This window comes from Phocoena sinus, chromosome 20 (genome assembly GCF_008692025.1).
Source record: "Phocoena sinus isolate mPhoSin1 chromosome 20, mPhoSin1.pri, whole genome shotgun sequence".
Classification (NCBI taxonomy): domain Eukaryota; kingdom Metazoa; phylum Chordata; class Mammalia; order Artiodactyla; family Phocoenidae; genus Phocoena; species Phocoena sinus.
The window spans coordinates 49,004,698-49,021,109 of NC_045782.1; the positions used below are offsets into that span (position 1 = coordinate 49,004,698).

At 62.6% G+C, this 16,412-nt stretch overlaps 1 protein-coding gene across 4 annotated transcripts in view; it reads left to right on the plus strand.

Moving 5' to 3' along the window:
- Positions 1-16,412, plus strand: part of RBFOX3 (RNA binding fox-1 homolog 3) — an 80,286-nt gene that overhangs the window by 57,743 nt on the left and 6,131 nt on the right. For 2 of the 4 annotated variants that reach the window (XM_032616706.1, XM_032616708.1), the window contains exons 1-7: positions 386-607; positions 7,702-7,839; positions 9,825-9,878; positions 10,699-10,791; positions 12,387-12,447; positions 15,704-15,757; positions 16,047-16,179. In XM_032616706.1, coding sequence (XP_032472597.1) covers positions 386-607; positions 7,702-7,839; positions 9,825-9,878; positions 10,699-10,791; positions 12,387-12,447; positions 15,704-15,757; positions 16,047-16,179 — 755 coding nt within the window. Of the gene's footprint in view, positions 1-352; positions 608-7,701; positions 7,840-9,824; positions 9,879-10,698; positions 10,792-12,386; positions 12,448-15,703; positions 15,773-15,968; positions 16,180-16,412 lie in introns of those variants that run through there. The other 2 variants (XM_032616707.1, XM_032616709.1) reach the window with 2 other exon arrangements.

The following is a 16,412-nucleotide window of genomic DNA, read 5'->3' on the forward strand; positions in this document are numbered from 1 at the left end:
GAGATACTTCTTACAACTGTTGTGTCTACAGTTACCTCAAAATATTTAATTCTTTTTAATTAGGTGGATTAAAAACAAAAAGAATCTTCAGTGTACTCAGGCCTGACGAGTTCGCACAAGTGGCCTCAAACACAGAGGTGTCTCACCCCAGACGTGGGCTCCCCAGAATTCCCCCTGCAGCCCGGCTCTGAGCTGGTGCCCCATGCTGGGGGAGCCCCCCTCCTAGGGGGCATGGAAAATGCTGCTGAAAGCACAGTTGGAGACCACAGAGCCTTCTGGAGAGGGAGCAGTGAAAGGGGGCAGTGTCCAGGCCGCAAGGAGGTCTAACCAGCCTTGCTCTCTCCTTCCCCAGGGCAATCAGGACGCCACGGCTCCGCCTGAAGCGATGGCCCAGCCCTACCCCCCGGCCCAGTACCCCCCTCCGCCACAGAACGGCATCCCCGCCGAGTACGCCCCGCCACCACCGCACCCCACGCCGGACTACTCAGGCCAGACCCCGGTCCCCCCAGAGCACGGCATGACCCTGTATACACCAGCACAGACCCACCCGGAGCAGCCCGGCAGTGAGACCAGCACACAGCCCATGGCAGGGGCCCAGACAGTGCCGGTAAGTGCCCCCCAACTTCAGAACTTCAGTGGGAGTGCCGGTGGGGAAGGGGCCTGGGGGCCTGTGTATGGAGAGGCAGCCCCATAGCAGGGGTCCCCGCCCCCAGGAAGGAGCTCCTAGCCTCCAAGCTCATCGCCATCCGACCCCAAGGATCTCTCTGGTGGGCAGGAGCCATGGAGGGGCAGCCAGGCCCACCGCCTCTAGCTACCCCCCAACCCCGGTCTCCCCGAGCGGCAACTTCAGGCCAACTCTCACCTCATCTGGGAGATGGAGCGTGTCCTCAGCGGTCAGTGACCTGTTAATGGGAAGTGAGAGAAATGGGCGAGGCCAGTGACCTGGGCTCGCCTGGCCCAGCGGCATCACGGGGGCAAGCAGGGGGCGGCGGGGGTGGGGGGTGAGGGGGGGCTGGCGGCAGCAAGGAGAGGCCCAGGGCCCCTCAGGGCTGTCTCGGGTTGCAGGCACTCCTATCATTGCTAATCACTTGTAATCTACCTGCTTGGCTGCCCTCCAATCAGATAGCTTCAATTATGTGGTTGTAATGCAGCCCCAAGGAGAAAGTGCTGAGCCGGGCACTTCTCGGAGATTTCCTGATAGCCAGGGTCACGTCCAGGAGTGCCGCCGCCCCTGGCCAACCGGGGTGGGCGCCCTGTGAAGGTAGCCCCTCTGGAGACCAGGCTGCCGCATCCCCTCCCTGACCTCCTCCGCTGCATTCTCCGGGCGCCCACGCCCCGCCGAGCTCTGGGGCTTTGCGCTCGTCCAGTTGGCCCTGCTGATCTGTCCCATTGCCGGCTAGCGGGGCCTGGCAGGAGGCCAGCACGCCCTGTGCTGACCGGGAGTGGCACCGCCCATCTGATGGGTGCCCCCCTCTAACCCAACCTGGCTCCCACGGTGTTCCCCTGGATCCAGATATCACCTACCCTCCCTGTGCAAGCAGCAGCATCCAGGCTCTGGGGAGACACAGCCCCCCCAAGCTGCCCCCTGGGCTGGACCAGACCCCAGCCAGTGCCCTTCCTGCCTGCTCGAAGCGCCACCCAGCCTGAGTCAGCACCAAAGCCACCAGGCTTTTCCATTATCCCAGTGTCCCTGGTACAGGGTGTCTGCCATAGACGCCCCCAGGGTTCCACGGATGAGAAGGGCAGCGCCCACGGGCCTTAGAATGGGGAGGCAAACCATACTTCCCTGGTTTAGCTTTTCTACCTCGGAAAAGAGAGGTGAGCACGGGAGCCAGAGGGGCTACCTGTGAACAGGTCACGGCCAGCCAACTGGTCTCTTTCTGATGGACAACAGAAGACGGGGTGTATCTGGAAAAACCTCTCACAACCTCCTTATGAACAAATACTGACCCCCAGAGGTTTGCCCTGGAAGCAAGCCTGGGAGACAAGAGGATCAGCCTTGCAGCTGACACAGAGGGTGCCGAGACCGACAGCTAACACCCTCTAACGCCTCGACAGCACAAACAGAGGCCTCCTGGATCCCCTGACACAGCCTCACCACGACAGATTCAAAGTCGTCTCCCTTCGGGGCTTCCCTGGTGGCGCAGTGGTTAAGAATCTGCCTGCCAATGCAGGGCATACGGGTTTGAGTCCTAGTCCGGGAGGATCCCACATGCCGTGGAGCAACTAAGCCCTTGCGCCACAACTACTGAGCCTGCGCTCTAGAGCCCGTGAGCCACAACTACTGAGCCCACGTGCCACAACTACTGAAGCCCGCGTGCCTAGAGCCCGTGCTCCACAAGAGAAGCCACCGCAATGAGAAGCCCGTGCACCGCAACAAAGAGTAGCCCCCGCTCGCCACAACTAGAGAAAACCAGCGCACAGCAACGAAGACCCAACACAGCCAAAAATAAATAAATTAATTAATTAAAAAAAAGAAAGTCGTCTTCCTTTGGCAGACATTTGTGGGGACCTGCTTGTGCCAGGTGCTGAGCCAGCACTGGGGACACATGGGGAAAATGACCGGCCCTGCCCCGTGGGAGCCGTTGCTTCCCACCAATCAGGGACATAAAGTGGAAGGGGGCCAGTGTTGACCTCCATGCCTGTGAGAATCCACGGCCCCAGAGAAGACCCAGGAGTCTCGGAGAGAAGCCAACTAAGACATGAGAGTCTCCCTGCTCAGCTGAGCGCCTCCCCAGGAAAGTGCCTGGGCCAGAGAGCCACTGAGCCCGTGAACGGGCAGCCTCGACCTTCCTTTCTTTACCTGAGGCTCTTCAGGTCTGGCAAGGGGGTCAGAGTCTGCTGCTCTTCCATCGGGATCCGGAGACGGAGGCCCCACGGGTGAAAGTTACTGGATTAGTAGGTGACCTCGAAGACACCCAGAGCTGCCCGGCAAAGATTTTGGCGTGAGTGCTCTGACTGGGAGTGTTTCTTCAAGCAGGGGCTTCCCACCTTGGGAGCAGCTGGGGAGGGTGGCCGCCGGCCGTCCCGCTCTAAGATTCCAGGAGCCACTTCTACTAGAGTAACTCCTGGCACTCCCAGCCCTGCTTCTCAGCTGTCTTATGTCCCTCCTGTGTCAGGCCTCCGTCACTTCTCTGACTCTCCTCTTGGCCTTCCCCAGGCAGCCTGACGCTAGAAGCAGGCGGTGCGGGCTCCAGCTTTTGTCCAGACCTGCCCTCTCCTGTCTGTGGATTCCGTTTGTCATCACGGTGTCATCTACGTTCTTTTGTCAAAAGGCAGCAGGGGGAGCTGAGGGATTGGGGCTGCTGATGGAGCGGGCCCACCTCACTACCCTGCAGGGCCCCCCAGGGGTGTGAGTTGGGGACCACCTCCCTGGAGTACTCATTCATTCAAGGCCATGCGGGTCCCCTGCAGGTGTCCTCCCCACCCACTTGTCCACCCTCCATCGTGGGACAGCCAGAGGGACCTCCTCTCAGAAACTCCTCCCCTTCTCCCAAATCTTCCTCTGGGGCCGCCTCACCTTTGCACCATGGGCCTCACACGGCCTGCCCCTTGGCTGTCTATCCTCCCCCACCAGCAAGCACTGCAGCAGCAGAAACTCCACCCGGAGCAGCGGCCTTTGGTCCCCTGTGCTCCTGGCTCTCGGGGCTTAAGAAAAGTAAAAGGGGTGGACCGTGGTGGGAGTGCAGCACTGCAGGGTGAGACTCAGCAGGCATGGTGCGAGCAGACGGCACCATCAACACCAACGCAACAAGCGCAGCGGCCAGCAGAGAGCTCCTGGAGCGTGGCGTCATCCACGGAGTCCAAAGCGGACACACAGCTCCACTCAAGGTTCGGAAGAAGACTTCATGAGTGAACGGCTTGAGGCCACATGTGCAGAATGCCTCCTCCAAGGCTGGCTCACCGCCCACCAGGGGCGAGCCATGTCTGGCAGGCAGCTGACAGTCACTGCACGAGTGCCCAGGAGGTCTTGGAGGACCAAAGATGAGGAGAGATGGGGCCATAGAGAAAGGGCATTTCCAGGAGTCTCCCGTGCGGCATCAGCAAGCCTTGACTCCATCCCAGTGACGGCCACCAGGTCCTGGCCTGCTGCCTGTGGCCCTGCCAGACCTAACGAGCCCTGCCCAGGGCCCTCTTGGCCTCTCCCTGTGCTGGGCTTGGGGAGGCCCAGGTGAATAGAGCTGCAGGCTCCTCGGAGGGTGCGAGGGTGGGACGTATGCTGTCCCACCGAGATGGGCTGGCTGCTGCCTTGAAAGGTGGAGGGGGGACCCACGACGACTAAGGTGACACAGAGATGGGGAAGACACAGAAGCAAAGCGGCCGAGAGCAGTTGTGGGAGGGAAGGGAGAGTTGCTGCCCCTGTTTCTCTTTTCCCTGCATTTGAGAATCAAAGGCAAAGATTGCTTCAAAAAAGAAAAAGGAAGGGCTTCCCTGGTGGCGCAGTGGTTGAGAGTCCGCCTGCTGATGCAGGGGACGTGGGTTCGTGCCCCGGTCCGGGAAGATCCCACATGCCGTGGAGCGGCTAGGCCCGTGAGCCATGGCCCTGAGCCTGCGCGTCCGGAGCCTGTGCTCCGCAACGGGAGAGGCCACGACAGTGAGAGGCCCGTGTACTGCAAAAAAAAAAAAAAAAAAAAGGAAGTAAAGTCCCTTGGAAGGCGGTGCAGGCTGCCTGGACCACTGTGATAAATGGTGGGAAGGCCTCCATCTCGCCTTGGGGCAGCCAGTGTGCTGTTGCACTCTGGGGTTTCTCTGCACATCTTACAATTTCACAGTCATTGAACCCATTTATCTGCCTCTGTCTGCAGCTGTGCTTGGGGGCAAGGGGGGCTCTTTTCTTACTTGTGTCCTGCCCCCATTACCCCATTTCTCCCACCTGACCCTCAGCTGCTCCCCTAAGGGCCTTTGGGGTGGGATGCAGAGGCAGGAGGACCCTGGATCTTGGAGACACACAGTGGGCTCAGTTCTGCTATTAGGAAGGGCCCAAGGCGGGACAGAAAGGACAGCCCAGCCCAGCCCCAGATGCCCCAGCTTCGTCAGCACCCTCCCGTGGTGTCCCCGCTCCAACCCCTGCCCCGCCCAGGGCTCCCCATCTCCTCTGAGCGCAAGCTGGGCCTTTCCTGTGGCCCTGGCCACTAGGTCGCGCTGACCGCTGCCCTCTGCTGGCCCAGAGTCAGCATTGCATGCCCCTCTCCCACTAGTTTTCCAAGTCTGGGGTGAGTCCGTTTAGTCACCTGTACCCAGGAGCAGCTGAGGGCACAGGTCTGTGGGAGGCACGGGGTGGAGGGGGGTGACAGGGGCACTGGGCCCACTCTTACCACTGCATGGAAGAGCTACAGCTTGTTGTAGCCAGAGGGCGGGGCTCAGACCTATGTAGAATCAGCAGATGCTCTGTCGCTTCTGCCTTGATCCAGGGGCACAGGTGGGCCCTCTGAAGGTGGCACACAAGCTTATTTCCTGCAAGGAAGAGTGGGACCAAGGGAGGGGGACAGCAGGGCAGCCGGGGAGGGGCTGAGCTCTCGGGCAACTCCAGGTCCCGGGCTTGGGGGCAGGAGCCCACAGGTGTCCCCGGAAAGCCCAAAGGCAGCTGCCCCATGTTGCCCGTCGGGAATGAAGGCATGTACAGGCCAGATCAGGATCCTCAGAGGCTTACTACCTCCCTCCCACCCCACCAGCTGTTCCTTCTCAGACGCCTCCCTGCTAAAGGTGGGCTCCTGGGAGCGGGGGTGGTCGGCACTTGTCGGTAAACCCCCAGGAACAGGCGCAGGACCCACACTTGGGCTCAGAGAACACACGCTCGTCAGAACTGGGCCTGCCACGCATGGGATGGCCAGCCTGCTGAGCCCCAGGTCACGCGTGTCCCCAGGCACACGAGACGATGGTAGCTTCCAACCCACGAATGGGCCCTGACACCCTGTGCTTCCTCTCAACACAGGAACACAGAGCTGAGGCTAAGGGGCCTTTGAACAAGATGCTCCCGCACCCCTGCAGCCCTCCAGGCCCCCTGCCAGCTCACCACCTGGAAGTGTGCCCAGGAGCTGGTGACATCCCCTCCCCTCCCCTATGGCATCCGCTGAGTGCAGGAGTTGGGGGAGCGGCCCTTTCCTTCCAGAAAGGATGACGAGGGTGGCCATCTAGGGCAGGCACTCAGGAGTCCAGAGACATCTCCAGCCACTGGCCTTGGTGAGGCTCTGCCCCTCGGGGTCCATTCCTCAGCCACAGCACGAGACCTCGGTCACAGTAACCTCGCCCTGCTCACTGTTCTGGCTCCAGGAAGCTTGTGGTACCGGTCAGCACTCCTCTGGTGGACAGAACCCACCAGAAGCAAACGGGCAGTTCCCGGGGACCTGTGGAAAGTGCTCTCCGGCACCTCTCCTCTCAGCTGTGTATCCGCGGCCCAGCCTCCCGCCGCCGGCCAGCTGCCTCTGCTCCTCCAGCCACGTGGGAGACCACAGCCACTGGGACTTCCATTTGTGCAAAGTCTAACCCAGGCCTCGAGGACCCTGCCCTCCCCGCTTCACTCTCTGTGGGCCCCCAGGCCGTCCGTCGTCTGGAGTCCTGTCCCAGAAGCAGACCCCCAGACAAAGGTTCAAATTCAAGCAGTGTATTGGGCTGGTGATCCCAAAAGACCCGGGAGGAGAGCCGGGACTTGAGGCAGGAAGAGGAAAGAAGCAATAAAAGGTGTTTTTCGGCCCGTTATGCCCACAAGGGGCAGAGGCACGAGGGGGCAGAGGAGCCCCACGGGAGGGAGCCGGCGTCTGTCCACCCACCCCATCCGTCACCAGCTCTGATCCTGGGTACTAACGCTGAGCAGCCTGCAGAAGGCCATGGGTGCCAGCCCCCGGGTCACGATGAGCCAACCAGGCCCCTCGGTCAGTCGTCCCCCACTCACCACGCCCAGCCTGCCTTTGGCTCTGGGGATTCAGCAGGGACCAACCAGGCTGAAGGGCAGCCTGGCTGTGAGCTGATGAAGTCCCCAGGGAGGAACCTCGCGCGCACGCCACCAGCCCAACCTGCTTGTTGCACTGCACCGCCTCGGGGCCTCTTCACGGCCTTGGCCTCTCGGGGAGCTGGTGGGGGGGGGTCCTTGCTTTGTGGCAGCTTTGTTCCCTGAGACCCAAGTCTTTCAGAGTCCCTCTGTTGACCAACATTTGGCTCCAAAATGAGGACCAGCTCTGAAGCACTGGACGTGGCCACCCCTGAGCCTTGGAAGATGCAGAGCCCCAGAGCAGGGTTAGAAGAAGAGGCAGGCAGCCCCGGGGGGGCCTCCCTGTGGGGCAGCACCGCCACGGATATGTGTGTCGCGGTGGCTTCTGAAACTTCTCCACTTTCTCATCGAGCTGGAAACCCCAAATGGCGCCCATGGTCCCAGAACTCGGGCTGTCAGGGAAGCAGTTCGCTCATCACCTCAAAGACCGTGACAGCCAAGGGACCGCTGAGGTCAGACCTCAGCGGACAGGCCGAGCCACGGTGGGAGGACGCACTGGGCCAGGGAGGCCCGGCCCTGCGATGGTGCTGCAGACACAGCCCGGGGAAAGGCCTGGAAGTGGGACCTGAGGCTGAGGCGCTGCTGTGCCATGTCTCCTGCGGGTCCCAGGATGGGGACGTCCTAGGGGCCTGGGGAAGACCTGGCACTTAGATGGTCCCCTGCTGTGGGATGGGAGCTGAAAGCGGCACCTCCCAGCCCGGGTCCTCTTCCCGCAGCAGACAGACGACGCGGCACAGACGGACAGCCAGCCGCTCCATCCCTCCGACCCCACAGAGAAGCAGCAGCCCAAGCGGCTACACGTCTCCAACATCCCCTTCCGGTTCAGGGACCCCGACCTGCGGCAAATGTTCGGGGTGAGTGTGTGCGGCCCCTCCATCCGCACTCCCACTCCCAGTGCACAGCCCAGGTGTCAGAGAGGCCCCTGGGTGTCCTGCCTCCCGTTGCCCTCTGGGTCCAGCCCTGCTCCGACCCGAGCCTGTGGGGGAGGAGGGAGGAGGAGGGGTGCAGGCTCGGGGTAGAGAGACCTGCGTGGCTGCCACCTCCACCACCTGCCCCTCAGGCCCAGGCCAGTGCCAGTCAGGTTATCACTCCGCTGGCCCCTCCTTCTGATGAGGGCTCCAGGGACCCCTGTGCCCCCAGAGCGGCAGCCCAGCCTCCTGGCCTCACACCCAGCAGCCCTGCCTGTCCTGTGTGCCTGGGGCCCAGGCACTCAACCTCTCTGGGCATCCTCCGGGCCCCGGGGTGGGGTGACGGGAGAGCACAGGATGGGAAGCAAGTGTGCGTTCCGTTCCTGGATTCTCCCTGTCTGTTCCTAGACTTGGCTCTGTAGGATTTCAGCCAGTTGTAGGGTTACTGTAAGATCCTGCAGGGAGGCCCCTAAGTCCCGTGGTGACTTTATTCTGTCACTCGATTTGAACACCTAGCAGGTGCTGACGCCCACCGGGTGCCAGGGCTGCCCCGTGGGCAGGTGAGGGGGCAGCAGCCAGGGTTCATCCCTGGCCACAGAGGACACATGCGCCTGGCCCGTGTTCCCTCCCTTTCTTCCCTCTCCCACCCCAAACTCTCCTCGCCCTGCCTGCCCTGTGCCCACTCCCCACTTCTGCCGCAAGTCAGGCAGGCTCTGGGCCCTGAACCCCAGCCCTCCCCTCATGCCACCCACCGCCCCAGATGGGATTTGTCAGGCAAACAGGAGGTGGTCCTCCTGGGATGGACTCAGCACCTACACCTGCCCTCGCCCCAGATATCCACTTCTGTTCCCGGGGGCCAGGCCCCACTGGATTTGGGGTTAGACCCAGTAGGGTGCAGGCAGGATTTAGAATCATCGGAAGATGAGAATTCTGCCCGCTCTTGGCCCTGGGCCTGGGCAGCTGCCAAACCTCTCTGAGCCCGGGGCCCCCACTCAGAGCAGCTGGTATTACGATGTTACTAGGTCAGTTCACTTGGACGCCCTTCCAGTCCCTACGTCACGGGCCTCAGCACACTCAGTCCCTACAGGCCGCCCGGGGGCGCCCACGGTCCCTGCAGGATGCCCATGAGTCCACTCGTCCCTGCAGCACAGCAGCGCCATCCTCCCTCTCCAGGACTTCCCTCCCTGCCCACGTGACACCCACCTCCCAGATGTTACAGGGTGAAGGGGAAACTCATCAATTGTACGCACTGGAGACCTCAGGACAGGCCCCTCGGGACCTCCACTGGGATTTTAGGGGACCTGGTTCACAGGTTCCTGGTCTCACGTGCCAGTGAGGGAGACAAGGCTGCCCCTTGGGAGTTCCAGGCCAGCGATGGGGCAGGAAGGGGGCAGCCAGAGCGTCTGGGCCCAGCTGACTGGTATGTCCTGGTCAGGCAGAAGGGCCTGGGGTCACTGCACCCTGCCCCACACACAGCCCAGCCCCAAACAGCACAGGTAGCAGGCAGTGCAGGGTCCCTCCCTAGCACCTTCTCTCTTCCAGGGGCTCCTCTCCCTGCCAGCACCCCACCTTTTGGGAAGGACTTACCCAGAACCCATGTGTGTGAATTAGGGCGGTCTGTCAGCAACTTGTGTCAAAGTCCCAGCAGGGAGAGGAGAGGATGCTGACGACACCGCAGATGGGACCAGCGTCCTGGCGGGAAAAGCTCTCTGCACGGGAAGGTGGGGAGGGTTGCCCACCCCACCCCACCCCACCCCGCCGCCAGGCTACCCAAGAGCACCTTCATGTCCCTGCAGGAGGCGGAAAGAGGGCCGGGGGCAGAGGACCTGACACAGGCAGGGGGCAAGGGTCCCCTGGGGAGCAGGCTAGCCGGGCCAGCAGTCTTAACACACCCTCTCCTGTCTCCCCCACCCCCATCTCTGTCTCTGCAGCAATTCGGAAAAATTTTAGACGTGGAGATCATTTTTAACGAGCGGGGCTCCAAGGTGGGTGCCGCCCAGAGGCCGCCACCATTACAGCGCCCGGCTGTAGGTCCCGCCAGGCTAACGTGTGAAATGTGCGTTTGCTTCCTGGAGAGCTCCGAGCCTGAGGACCCCTGAGCGACACGGGTGCTTGTACTCCCCGCTCCTCCGCCCGCCCCCCCCTCCCCACCCCGCTGTCTGTGTTGTCGCTGCCGCTGCTGAGACTTCCTTCTCTCTAAGTCGCCAGGACCTCTCTGTCTGCACTTGGAGCCCCGGCCCCTGGGCCTGGCTCCCCAGCCTTCGAGCCGCTCCCCCGGGGGCCACCGGCCTTCCTGGAGCTGCCCGGAGACTCGGTGGAGGGCCTGCAGGGGGCAGGCGGGAGGGTGCCCGCTCCTGGACGGGAAGACCCCCCCCCGCCCGGTTGGGGCTCCTGGGATGACGATGGGTGAGGCTGCCCCCACTCGGTCCAGAAGCCCAGCCTTGGCCCCCCAGGTGGGATGAGGGCAACAGTCCTGGCCCCTGGTCAGGTCAACATCTCTCTTATAGCTCTGGCCTGTCCCTTCAAGTGCCAGGCGGTCAGCTCAGGTCAGGCTCAGGCCAGGCCAGCAGCTGCCCCACCCCCGGGGCCGTACGTCTCCCAGGCGTCCTGCCAGTGGCACCAGGACAGACCTCTGGGCTGCCCGAGTCTCTCCTTCAACTCACCTGACTCAACCCCTCTCTCTCTCTCTCTCTCTCTCTCCCCGCCCCCCATTGCCCTGCCCCCCCCCCACTCCCCACGCCTCCTTTTTTTTCCTTTTTCTCATCCTATGTCTTTCTCTCCATGTCTGTCCTTCTCCGCTCACAGGGTTTTGGGTTTGTAACTTTTGAAACTAGCTCAGATGCTGACCGAGCCCGGGAGAAGCTGAATGGGACGATCGTAGAGGGACGGAAAATTGAGGTGCTCAGATAAGTTTGCTGCGGCAGGGACGCCCTTGAGAGCCGCCTCGGTCACCCTGGGCCCCCGACCCAGCCCCGCTGCTGCCATGCAGAGAGCCAGGCCAGGGCCCCATGGCAGGGCCAAGCTGAGATCGGAGCCGAGCCCACCACCTGCCACGCCTTCTGGGTCTAGACCTCAGGCTCACCCAAGGGCCCCCCACCCTGCCCCCTCCCTCTCATTCCTGGAAAAGGTCCCCAGCTGTGGGGCTCAGCCAGACACTGGGAGGAGCCCCAGAAGTCTCGTCTCCGAGGCTTGGCGGCTCCAAGGACCTCAACCAGCCCAGCCTGCCCGTGGCTGGGAGCAGGTCATTAGTCTCACCAAGGAGCGGCAGCTGCCCCGTCCCCCCTCCCCATGCTGCCCCATCCTGCAGTTTGCCCCTTGCCTTTATCCCCCCAGAGGGTGGGCAGCAGTACGAGCCAGAGCCTAGAAAGGGATCCAGCCCAGAGGCGCAGAGGGGAGGGAAGGCGAGGGGTCCCCCGACACGCCCCCCTCCACCACCCCTTCCCGGGCGGCTGCGTGTGCCCTGCTCAGTGCTGAGGCTCTGGTGTCTGGGAGCTGGGCTTCCCGAGCAGGGCGGGCAGCAAGGGTGGCCAGGGAGGGAGGGCTCAACGGCTAGTGCGGAGCCACTGGAAGAGCGGTGGAAGGACCTGAGGGAGGGTTTCCAGAAGCAGAAGGAGTGCCAGAGGCACCGACCTCAGCCAGGCTCCAGCCCAGCATCCAGCAGCCCAGGCTGCGGCCCCAGGCCCCAGGGGCTCACACTGACCGGGGGGAGGCAGTACGGCCCAGACCCCTCCCTCGAGCCCCACCCCTGCCCTGCTTTCTCCTCCTTCCTACAGCCCAGCCCAGTCCTCTGGGCAGCCTGACCACGGCCTTAGATGTCCGCACAGTAGGACCCACTCCCTTGGTACCTACCTGCTCCTCCCCCATTGGCTTTGCCCCACCACCACGGGCACGTGTGCCCCCCGCCCCCACAGAAAGCTCTCTGCTGGCCTCAAGGGAAAGGGATACTGCCCCCACGGGGAGGGGTGACCATCCTGGTGCCCACAACCAGGAGGGCCTCAGCAGCCACCCACGGCACAGAAGTCGTGGGGGCCATTCTGTCAGCTGCGCTGAGAGCACTTTGGGGAGAGTCCACCAGCCAGCTGCCCCAGTGGCCTTGGGTTGCCAGAGAGAGGCTGGGCTCGGTTTGTGGGAACAGTCCTGTGAACGGCAAGAGCCAGCGGGACTGGGTGCAATGCTTAAGCCGAGGGCCCGGGGCCTGGGCCAGGCTGGGTACCAGCCAGTGCTGGGAACAGTGAAGGCCCAGGTTCTCAGCCGGAGGGTGAGGTGCGGGCAGCACTCGGAGGGAGGAGGCCAGTGGGGAGGGCAGGCCATGGTGGGGGGCCAGGCGAGCAGAGGAGGTGGTCCTGTGCCTCGCCTGGGCGTCCCAGGGCCTCCTCCCCAGCCCCCAGCCCCCTCCGAGGCGGCCACGGAGGAGAAGTTCAGAGCAGGACCATGCGGCCAGTGGCCTACAGGCTAATGTTCCCCTCAGCCTCTCCCTCCCTCTCTCTGGGCAGGTCAATAACGCCACGGCCCGAGTCATGACCAACAAGAAGACTGCCAACCCCTATACCAACGGTAAGCGGCCCAAGACCCCAGGGAGGCTGCAGGGGCCACCAGTGGGGAGAGGGCCCAGGAGGAGCCCAGGCTGCTGGAGGCCAGCCTCCCTGGATGCTGAGTGCCCCCTCATGTCCCGGCTCTGCCGCGGTCAGAAGGGGGTGGGTCAGCGAAGCAGGAGGAGAGCTGGGGCCACCCGCCTCCACCCACACAGCTGGTGAGACCCCCCCTGCTTTCCCGAGCGTGGCCGTACCCAGAGGCCGAGGACAGGCTTCAGGCACAGGGGGAAAGTGGCCACTTCCTGGATCGTTCCTTATGTTCTAAGTGCCGAGGCTAGAGGCGCTCGGTATTTAATGGGTATGATGACAGTTAGAGGGACAGCCCCCCACCGCCCAGCCCTGGGCCTTGGAAACACGGAAGCTTGAGGCCCCGCGGGCCGTAGTGTGCGCCAGCTGAGCGCTGTGCCCATGTGCACCTGGACCCGACCGTAAGCAGATGTGGCCGGTCTTCTTTGGAACAAAACAGCTGATGCTGAATGCTGGCTGCAGGGAGGCGTGGAGGGACGGCTCTCAGCCTCTGGGTGACTTAGCGCCACCCGGCAAGGATTGGTGCGGGGACTGGTTTGAGTGCAGCTGGGAACTCTCTGGGGCCTTTTTGACTCTGTTCCTCTCGCCAGGGAGCAGCAGCCCTGCTCCACCGGGACAAGTCTCCCGGCAGGGCATGGGCTTTGCTTCCCACCCCCACTAGCAGGGAAGAGTGGACTGAGCCACCCCCAGACTCTCTTGTCCTGGTGTGATCAGATATACATGGAGTCAGGGGACCGGCCAGCATGGAAAACCTAGGGCAGGACAGTGGGCGGATCTGCCTCCTGACTCGCCAGCTGGGCCCCCCAATCTTCCCTCCTGGGGCCGGGCTGGGGCACCGGCCAGACCCCATTTAGATGAGATTATTGTCACTCCCGTCCTGCTCTTTGGAGGACTATCAAAGCTCAAATTCTTTCTAAAAATCTGGGGGCTCCCCGGCTTTGCGCCTGTCCTGAGCACACGCTGTGTATGACTTCAGTGACCTGGTGCTCAGCACAGGAAGGAAAGAGGTAGACGTTTTTACAGGCCCGGGGTGATCCAGGGGGCTGCGCAGCCTCTCCCGAGAGCCACACGCCCCTGCTTTCTGGGCAGACCTGAGGATGTTGAGGAACGTGGGATTCGGAAGAGAATCCATCCCTGAACAAATGCACCCTTGGCTCGGAATGGGCACAGAACCGAGGCCGGTTGAACGACGGGGAGTGGAGAGAGGGAGAAACCTCTGCCCACTTCGGTGGCAAACATGGTTTCATTTAAACATCTTAGTTGGCCCTGGGCAAGAGTGACAAGGGCTGCAGTGGGCCAGCCCTGGGTTCCCTGCAGGTGGCAGTGAAGCCCAGCTCATGGGCTCTGTTGACTGAGGCTTGACTCTGCTTAACACTTCAGAGGACTCAATTCATCGGTCGGTCAGAGGGGCAGAAATTTCCACTTCAGGAAATAGACTCACAAGGTTTGACCAGGTGTTACTATTTGCTGAAGAAACAAAGGATCCACCCAGGTGGGTCTCAGACTGCCTCTGTCATCTGGGGTCCCAGACAGTGAATTGGGGCCAGAGCAACAGGTGGAGGCACCCAGGATTCCAGAATTGGCAGAGGGAGGTGCCAGGGCCATCCGAAGCAGAAGTGCAGCCTCTCTGACTGCACCCAGGAGAGCTGCCAGATGGGACCTAAGGGAGGTGGGCTTGGGCCACTGGCTCAGGACTCTGCTCCATTGTGGATTTTTACTAAGAAGACTCAGTTCTTGGGACTGGAGGTCATCCCAGAAGATGAAGCGTTTCTTCCCCCCTGACCTGGTATTTATGGAAGATTCCAGAGGCCTAGCAGTAATGTTCAGATGCAAACATCTGTGCTGGTCGTGTGATGGTGGACCAGGGATGGAAGGCGACCCACAGTCTCATGGAGAGTGTGGAGAACGGGCCCCCAGGAGGAACAAGGCCCCAGAAACTCTGTCCTGGACACCTCCCGGCCAGCCCAGCAGCGGGGCTGTTAGAATCTGGGCTTGAGACGTGGAGCTGGGCTGGGGGTGTGCTGCAAAGATAAGACCCCGATAAGCTGAGGGGCCAGGGGCTGGGCCTGGTCAGGTGAGCTGACCCCACCCTCACTTCCTGACCACCTGGAGCTGGTACAGGCTCAACTGGCTGGTTTCTACCCCCAGAGCCTCAGGTGGGAGCAGGCCTTCACCCGTGCACCTGGGTCTCTGGTGGGAGAGGATGACCAGCCTGCCCACCTGCAGAGCCGGAGAGGCTGGGGGCCAGGGAGTGGCCAGGAACGTGGGTCTGGCATCCCACAGCTGGTCTGGCTCTGCCACTCTCCAGCCCTGTGAGTCAAGGCTGCCGCGCCTCCCTGAGCCTCCATTTGCTCATCTGTAAGATGGGAGGTCGTGACACCTTCCTCGTTGGATGGGTCTAGGACAGTGTGGTATATGGTAACGTGGTCAGAGGATGCTAGCTGTCCTTCTCATTATCCCTAATCCCAAGCCCCTTCCTCCCCACCTCCTCCCCCGGCAGCCCTCCCACCGGCTGCTTTGGGGGAAAACAGACACAGGATAGCAAAAGCAGGACTCAGCACTGAGAAAGGGAGCCCCGACCCAGGACAGAGACGGGCAGGAGGTGAAGGAGGTCGCCGCCGTGGCTGAGGCCGTGCTCCTTTACGGCAGCCTCTGACCCTCCTGGAAGGCAGCCAGGTGCCCACATGAGACAGCTCCCATGAGATTGGGCCGTCAGGCACTAACGTACCCAGGCCACCAGCACCCCGCACCCCAGCTGGGGGCCTACAGACGTTGCATAATAACGCGTTCCACTTTCCCTCCTCCTGCTCTCCTGCAGACACTGCAGACCCCAAGCTGCTGGGGCCAGTGCCCCAGGACAGGGAGGGCCTGGGGCAGGCTGGGGAAGGCCGAAATGCGAAAAGAATCAAGATACCAGGAGGATCGTCAGCAGTGACTGGGTCTCTGTCAGGGAGCAGAAGGCACTCAGCCAGTGAGGCTGCAGCATCCCAAGAGGGGCCCAGGGACTGTGTTCCCACCTAATCCATCTACCCTGACTGCAGACGGAGGGGTCCCGCCCGTCCTCTGCAGTGGCCACGGCCTCGGAATGTCCCAGTGGGGCTCATCCTGGAGTCTTTGGGGTTCCCAAGCATAGTGTGAGGTGGGGAGACAATGCGGAAGACAGTGATTGGGTTTCTTTGCTTCTCTTCTAGGCTGGAAGCTAAACCCGGTGGTAGGGGCAGTCTACGGACCTGAATTCTATGCGGGTAAACGCTGGAGCTGCTGCGCAGGGCTGGGGCGGGCCTGGCCGGGTATTGGGCGGTCATTTGCCAGTCGTCCTGTGTGGGAGGACGTGGCCAGGGGCGTGGCTAGGCGGGGGACGTTTTTCGGGTGGGCGTGGCCAGGCCGAGGCGTGGTGGGGCGTGGCCACGTGGGAGTGGCCAGGCGGGATGTGTGGCCAGATGCGGCCGTGGTCAGGCCCCAGCCCTCCTGCCTCCCCTCCTTCCCTTAGCCTTCCATCTCACACTGTCTCCTCTCCGACGCCCTTTCCTGCAGTGACGGGGTTCCCCTACCCCACAACCGGCACAGCTGTTGCCTACAGGGGCGCGCACCTACGGGGCCGGGGCCGGGCTGTGTACAATACGTTTCGGGCTGCGCCGCCCCCGCCCCCCATCCCGACTTACGGAGCGTGAGTACCTGGGGCGCACAGGGAGGGAGGCTTGGAGAACGGCCCCGGGAGCGTGGGGAGGGGGGCGTGGTGCAGCCAGAGGGGCTAGGCAGCCTTTCCAGCACTGTGGCGCGGGGGTGGGGGGCGGTTCACACAGCAGTCGCTTCCATATCAGTACACCCACCTCCGCCCTGCCACCGGATCTCAGGGTCTCTGGCATGTGAGGGATGTTTAGAGCCCCAGCACCTTGCCCA